The sequence below is a fragment of the Lipophrys pholis genome (genome assembly GCF_963383615.2).
Source record: "Lipophrys pholis genome assembly, chromosome: 11".
Lineage (NCBI taxonomy): Eukaryota > Metazoa > Chordata > Actinopteri > Blenniiformes > Blenniidae > Lipophrys > Lipophrys pholis.
In genome coordinates this window covers 16754064-16762205 of record NC_137631.1, presented here as the reverse complement: position 1 = coordinate 16762205, position 8142 = coordinate 16754064, and the positions used below count along the sequence as shown (strand labels likewise).

General features: G+C 43.8%; 1 protein-coding gene across 1 annotated transcript; it reads right to left on the bottom strand.

Annotated features, from left to right (window-relative positions):
- Nucleotides 1–1131: 1131 nt before the first annotated feature.
- Nucleotides 1132–3132, bottom strand: lrrc4.2 (leucine rich repeat containing 4.2; the record flags this gene model as incomplete). Its single annotated transcript, XM_080475851.1, has 1 exon — nt 1132–3132. One exon carries the CDS (start codon nt 3130–3132, stop codon nt 1132–1134), a length of 2001 nt encoding a protein of 666 aa, XP_080331977.1.
- Nucleotides 3133–8142: the final 5010 nt, after the last annotated feature.

The window sequence follows — 8142 nt, the reverse complement described above, 5'->3', positions numbered from 1 at the left end:
TTAAAGAAAAAGAAACACAAGGTAATGTTTCAATGTAGTCCATGGAAAAGCCCCGGTATCAGACATTCATTACGATTCACTTCAATCCTCTGTGTTTTTCTCCAAAAGCAGAACGGTCAGCAAAGCCCTGTATCACTGCACCACATGTCTGTTCCTTTTGAAAAATTAGCATTGGAATGAGCCCTTGCGGAGACAAGTCAGGCAACTGCTGTAATGCATTACTAAATTAGCCCTAAACACTACACAAGCCATTAAGAAGCATGTCATAACATAAGGGAGAAAAAAAAGATACAATATGCAACCAATAACAGAACAACATATTTGCAACAACTGTTGTTAGCCTGTATTCCACCTTTGCCAGTTGAACGAGTGGGGAATCATGAGCACACTAAATAAACATGTTTAGATACGCTACAACTAAGAAGCACTGGCACTGTCAAATAAATGCAGCTAAGCTCCAGCAAACAGAGGGTTAAACCTTAGCTGCAGAAATTCACTGCAGTCCAAAAGCATTTGGCTGATAGCTACTGAACAGCACAATCTATCTGTGCCATTATGCTGCTATTGGACAAATGTTTATATCTATCTAGAATTTGTGTGTGTCTTTTTGTCTTCCTTAGTCTTGAATACCATTTTATTGCATATAATAGTTGGCACAGTAAAAACTGTAGCTTACATCTGGGGCTGTATTTAGAAACTGGTGCCTTTACAAAGAGTTTTTACTGCCTCCTAAATATGGTCAAAAACAAACTAAATGCTTCTTTTCCTACAATAGACAGTACCATCTTTTATTTTCAAACAAAAAAAGCATGTTCTTTCTTCTTCTTTTTTTTTTAAATAGAAGTCACCAGTTTTTAGAAAATAGTTTCAAATTACTTTCTTTTCTAATATAATCTGCATGTCTCACCACTGCCTGATGGTAGTTTCATTTATATATATTTGTTTAGTTTTTTTTTAATATTTATATACTTATGTATATGCATGTACAAGAAAAAAAAGTCTCTGTTTTGCACTTCTGTACAAAAGAAAGTTACCGTTTTGTTCTTTGTGCATTCTATTGCATGGACTGGTGAGCAGACAGGAGAGGAAAGGTTTGGGCAGAGTCAGAGATAGATCCACAGGGAGCATTGCTCAGATTTGTGTCTCTTGAACCTTCTCCTTGCCATGAGTAGTCTTAATGACGTAGGGATCAGCAATGGTGCTGATGTGGCTGTGATGCTGTCTGACTGAGCGATGAAGAGAGTTGTTATGGCTCCAGTGGGCTCCGTAGCCCCCTTGGCGGGATGAGGAGGAAGAGGACACATACCCAGGTTTAAAGGTGTTGCTGTTGTGTTCCACTAATGTAGGCAGTACCAACCCTGTGTCATCAGAGCCACTAGATCCAGATGTTGGTGGAGGAACAGGAGGAACCTCTTCCTCCATCTGTATGATTTCTATGGTCCTGGCTGCTGCCACCGTGCTCCTCTGTTGATGCCTCTTACGCAACTTATAGAATGCTATTAACATGGCAGCTGCCAGCAAAGTAACAGCAACAAAACAGCCAATGATGATTTTGGTGGTTTTCATCACCTCATCCAGACTGGCAGCAGGCCCACTAGGGACTCTGGCAGTGGGAACTGACACCTGCCTTGGAGTCTGAGTATTTTGGAACAGCACAGTAGGTGTGGAGATAAAGACAGGCTGAAAGACAGAGGGTGAGGCAGGAACAGTAGGCTTGGGTTTAGGGGTTTCCTCCACTGTGGGCTCCAAAACCTCCACTGTTACGGTGGTAAAGTAGGAGAGATTAGACGTATTGAGTTCGGCGTTACTGACGTTCAGGTAGGCTGAAGCATTGGAATTTCCTGCCATGTTGCTTACCATACAGGTATAGACTCCAGTGTCTGATGGGAGAACATTGGAGAAGTTGAGTGTTCCATCATTGAGAACAGATATCCTTGGGTGAGCTGAGCCATGGGTCAGCACAGTTCCATTGGGGAGAAGCCACCGGACTGAGCTCATAGCAGCTGTGCGGCACTTCAGCTCGGCCACCCTGGCTGCAGAAATATTCAGGTCTTTTGGAGCATCAAGTATGAAAGGTGCTGAACACTGAAAGGTTGTCTGATCAACTTCCACCAGATATCGTCCTCTCATGTGGACTGGGGTGTGGCAGCGTCCACAGCAGGTGGAATTTGTAGGAATGTATTCTCTGAGCCACCATGAGAGCCACACTACATCACAGTCACATCGCCAGGGGTTGTGGTGTAGGTGCAGCTCCACCAGGTACTGAAGAGGGGTGAAGAGGTTATGGGGGAGGGAGGACAGGTTGTTATGAGCTAAATTGAGCTCCACCAAGGCTGTGATGTCATCAAATGCATTCCTTTCAATGGTGGTGATTGCAGAGTTCATAATCCATAGTTTACGTAAATTCTTGAGTCCACGGAAGGCCCACGGCTTCAGTTCAGGGAAAACATTCTCAGAGATCTCGAGTTCCTCCAGTCCCACCAGAGGGGACAAATGAGGAAATTCCCTCAGATTGCACATCCCCAGGTTCAGGTACTTAAGATTTTGGAGGCCCTCAAATGCCCCATCAGAGATGTACTCCAGCTTCCTCAGCTCTCCCAAGTCCAGTCTCATGAGTGAGGGTACACGGTTAAAGGCATAAGAAGGGATGCTCTCAATAGGATTGTTTCGAAGCCATAATTCTCTCAACTTGGACAGATACTCAAACGCTCCACTGGGTATCACTGTCAGTCTGTTGTCAAACAGTTCCAGTGTATTGAGACTGGTCAGGCCATTGAATGCCCCCACTTCAATCTGCCTTATAGCATTCCTGCCCAGCTGTAGGACCTCCAGGTGGTGCAGGTGTCTGAAAGTGTCCGCTTGTATAGTCTCTATGCTGTTTTCCATCAAGTTTAGGTACCTGGTGTTGGCTGGGATGTTGGGAGGAACCCTAATCAGGCCTCTGCGTGTACACACCACCTTGCTGAGCTGGTTAGTGCAGGAGCACACACCTGGACAGTTCTGTGGGTTAGCTGAGCCCAACTCAGGGCCTGTGGACTGGCACATACTGAGGGCAGGCACCATGAGTGAGAGCACGGCGAGCAGGGCTGCGTTCCAGGTAGGCTGCACACTAACCTGGCCCAGAGGACTCATGGTGTGGAGGGCGCATTATTCTGCATGTTGGGGGGAGACGGCACACACCAAAGGACAGACCACTCTAGCCTGGCTGGAGCGACTCAAGGCTCCCGAGTTCCATCGACAGCGCAGAGGGATGCTGCATGAAAATTGTGTGAAGGATTGAAGGGGAAACAGAGGGACGGATAGGGAGACAGAATGAGAGAGATTAATACAAGAGAAGTGGCAAATGAAAAGCAGTGCAGCAATGTGTGGAAAAAATGTTGAGTAACAGTGTCAGTGACGTACCTCATTAGTTTGAAAAGGCTCCTTTTTCCCTCTCCAAGTGTTAAAAGCAGCAGTCATGCATCGCATTCATTTATAATTCCCTTCCACGGAATGACATGAAATAGACGCTTTCTTGGTTTCCCTTTTTGAAAAAGTAAAGTGGCCCTCGATTAGCCAAGGGTACAAAATGGCTCCTGATATTAAAGACTGAGAGCAGCATGAAAAACACTCACAGGCAGAGGTAAGGCCATGAAGACTTAGCAGGTGCCTGGGTCCCTTCTGCTCGCACTAACTGCCCCCCTGCCAGGCTGCGGGTTCCAAAATGCAGCTCCACTGTGGATAAATCACAATGATCCATAGCACAGTGAACCACGACAGAGGAGGAGAGAAGAAGTGACCAAGTGAAATAAATTTAAAAATCCACTGTTCTGTCGGCTCCTGATACATGTGTTGGCTCGGTGGCTGGTTGCCTGTTTGGGGGAGAGACCTCCCTCACTGTGACTTTGCCAAGGGCTTGTCGGTCGCTGATTAGCCCTGTTGTGACAGAGACTGAGAGACAGAAAAAGGCAAAAGAACTCCCGGCACAGTCATCTCCCTCTCCTCTCCTCCAGTGTGCTCCTCTTGCTTCCTCCCAACGTTGGGCTGGCCCTGGTCAGAGCAGCTGCAGGCTGCCGTGTGCACGGTTAGCAGTAATCCGTCTATTCCTCCTGGGGGGAGGGGGGGTGGGGGTGGTGGAAGAGATGGTGGCGCTGTGTGGGGGGTGGAGAAGGGGATGCGCTGCACTGTTGGAGCTTCGCAAAAGGCTGTCGGAAGAGAGAGAGAGAGCGCACTCTTGTCCCCTTCTGCAATGAGAGAAAAGAGAGAGGATGACGATGGGAGGACGAGAGTGGAAGTGGGCTCCGGATCTGTATCCATAAAGCAGAGAAACGTGTTGAGGATTCTCCTCTCCGCTGGCTGTTTGCTCCCTGGGCTGTATCCTGCAGTGTTCTCCTGCTTGCTTAGTTGTTAGTTTTTTCTCCAGGGCTGAGGTAGTAAGTTGTGGCAGTTAGCCATGTGTGTAGCTGTCAGACTTGCGGCTGGCTGGTGGACTACTGCAGTAGCCAGAGTAGAAGAGAGAGAGAGAGAGAGAGAGAGAGAGAGAGAGAGAGAGAGAGAGAGAGAGAGAGAGAGAGAGAGAGAGAGAGAGAGAGAGAGAGAGAGAGAGAGAGAGAGAGAAGACCACTGACAGATCAAGAGCAGGAGAAAGATAGAGTGTGCGAAGGAGAGAGTGTGTGAGAGAGAGATGGAGAGGTACGAGAGGACTCTAACAGGCAGCCCACCGTCACAGAAACAGCAGGAGCAGCATTCTAATCCACATCTCCTCTTCTTGTTTATTCTCCAATCTCTCTTTTCTCTGTTCCCCCCCTCCGATGTGTGTCGGTGTTGCAGGCAGCTAAGATGCTCGCTCTGCCCCCTCCCTTTGTCCTTCAGTGGGAACGTGAATGTACTGCTGACGCACTCCTCTCAGCTGCTCAGCCAGCCTCAGAGCAGTGCATTGGTTTGATGCAGTGTTCCTGTGTATTAACACATTCAACCTCCCCTCCTCCCCATCCCTCCTTCTCTTCCCCTCCCTCTCTCCCTTCAATGTAAGTATCTTCTCCTTTTCTTTCTCTCCCGTTCCGTCTCTCCACCGTTTCTCACGTGTCCTGCCCCTTGCCTTGATTCTTAACTCTCTCTCTCTCTCTCCAGATCACTTTACCTGTGCCGTTCTTCCCCATTCTCTTGCCATCTGTCTAGACGCTACCTCTCCACAACCAATCGTTAAAATTAAAAACCTCCTATTCCAATGTATCAATCACAGACAAAAGGTCAGACTTTTCTACTCCAACTCCGGAGTGTTTTTGTGTTTGCGCTCGCTCTCTCTCTCTCTCTACCTCTCTTTCTCTTGAGCGCAGCAGTGCGCCAGAGTTCTCCAGTGGAGATGCAGCTTGCTGCCATTCCTCACCTCTTGTAAGGCACAGTTTGGTGAGTGTTTCCCTCATGCTTTAATAGTGTACGGGACAAATAGGCAGAGCTGCTTGTAGTGTTTTTCTTATCCTGTTTTGTAACTTCTGTGGAATTTAATATGTTTGTGAGTGTTTCGAAGGTTGTGGGGTTGGGTCGAGGGGTCAGTGACATCATAGAGGAACGAAATGCTGACTCTGCTTCTCTGCGTCTGCTGGGCAGTCTTCTCTTCAGGGAGGAGAAGATGAAAGAGCCTGCACACAGTTATCTCTTGGAAAGATGAGAGAAAGACGGAGGAAGAGAGGAAAAGAAACTCACCAAGAGAGTGGGGGAGAAAGATGGGGCCGGGTGGGAGGAGATATATCCACGTCCTTGGTGAAATAAGGGGAAGGAGCCTATAGAGAGGGGAGAAAAATGAGATAAATATGGATAGAGGAGAAGAATGAGGGAGACAGATGATAGAACGCATTGCATGGTTGTCTCCTCTGTGAAATGGCACAGAAAAATAGAGAAAAAGGATAAGGATTAGGGGTGAGGAGAAGGAGGAACGAGAGGAGTGTTGATAGTGTTGGATTAAGCATCATTTGAATGCAGAAGAAAGGAGCCTCCCTTTCTGCCTATTCGTTAATGACCACACTATAACCCTCTCATTGTCTTCTGTCCATTCATGTACATACTTTTGTTGATGTAGGTATCTGCAGAAAGAAAAAAAAAAGAAAAGAAGCAATAAATAAATAAATAAATAAATAAAAGTCTCACCATGAAATTTATGTTTAATTTTAGTAATAAAGATGAAAACGATATGACTGAATATTTACATCTACCATGTAATAACATTAGTGATAAATTTATGCTGTGTCCATATTGGACCATAAAGAGGTAAGAGGCTAATTTAAAAGGGCACGTGATGCAGTTTATAGTAGTAGAGCATAAGGTTTAATGCGTGCAGGTTTCTGGCTGTGATCTCTAGTTTGCATCACTATACAAAAACATAAATAAATTATCACACCAAATCTATAATGTTCAGTTTTATATTCTCAGTGCTTATGAATAAATTAGTAAACAATGATAATCTTGTAAAGGCATTTTATTCCAAACACATTAATTTTAATCGGGCTGCATTAACGGGACCAGTCACAAACAGTCATCTCTTAATGCGAGAAAATGGCAGAAACACAGATAATGGTAATATATAATATACGATACCTTTCTGCTAAATGATCAAATGAAATTCTTGTGCACATTTCAATACAGGACATCCTTTTGTTTCTATGCCTGCATTCAATTAAATTGTTATTATTATTATTATTGTATGAAAGCAAATAATGAAACATAATATCCAGGTAGGCGGGGGGGGGGGTTAAATGTATTTAGGGAGTTTGTTTTTTTAATGTATGCTCATTGACTCCAAATAATATAGAGTTGCTAAGTAAAAGCAATGCAATCATCAAAACCATCATGTCTGTCCTTCATAGTCCTGCAGTATTTTGGAAAAAGGTATTTTGCTTGAGGAACAAAGGGAATAAATGAAACGTATATCTCACTTTGTCTTATGCATCAAAGAATGACTTTCAGAGAAGGAGAATAACAGATGAAAAAAACAATGAAAGGAAGAAAGAAAAGTGCTTCACTGTGTGTGGAGGTTACATGCAAGATATGCCTGAAAAGAATTGCATGTACATTTTGTTTTCATTAGATATGGAGCTTTAAATTGAAGACTGGATGTGAGAAGCAAATTTGGAGTGAGCAAGAGCACAGGGGATGAGGGGAGGATGAAGGAGAGATAACTATTAGTTAAGGTGGAGCAGGCAGGGTTGGTCAGATAATTGATGGCCATGGTGGTAGCCGCTATGTTAATGCTATTACAGGGGGCATGAGCATGGAAAGGTCAGTTAGCACACTGAATATATAAAGCTTCCTCCTGCTGTTTTTATGTCTGTCTCTGTCTGTCTCTACCTCTCTGTCTCTGTCTGTTTACATGGTTTCACAGTAAGGCTATTGGAGAAAGGTATATCTAGCACAGCTGCTGAAGGCCAGTTCTCCCTATAAATATGTGAAATGAGGTTCAGTGGGAGGATTTATGACCATCTGAAAATAAATATATTGCGTGCAGTAAATCATTCACAGTTTTATGGAATTATTCGATGGCAAGATATAGCATCTTGTGTTATGGTGTGTCAATGGCAACATTAATAAATTTTAAGAAACTGTTGTTGTTAAAAATTCCATGTATTAATAGGTGGTAGTGTTATTTGTTTAAGATAATGTTGTGGTTTTTTTAGGACCATCAAATTCAAACTTATACATCTTGTAAAGCAGGTAATATGCCCCTGATTTATATGTTTTAATAGTAACTTATGATTCTGTTTCAGAGGAGCCACTTAATGTCCCTAGTGGGTATTGGCTCTGTCTGCATATATCAATCCATTAATTTCTACCATAAGGGGTAGTAATGTATTTCATTTTGATCCATATCAAAAAACAAAACAAAACTGATGTTGCCAATATTGACTCAATACCAGTAACTTTGATAGGGTCAGAAATGTATGTCCCTGATTTCACTGGAGGTTATATGTTTAATTTATTTTCACAGTAAAAAATAAAGGAAGTGCTTGTTATATGTTGTGATGAATGTTGAAGATAACACGATAACGAAGGAGACATGTCCATCTTAATATTAATGTAGGCTGTGGGAAATACAGATGAAATGTGAAGAAATTAAAATACTGACCGTACATTTATTGATTTTTTTTTTAATTACTACTATCAAAAGTCTAG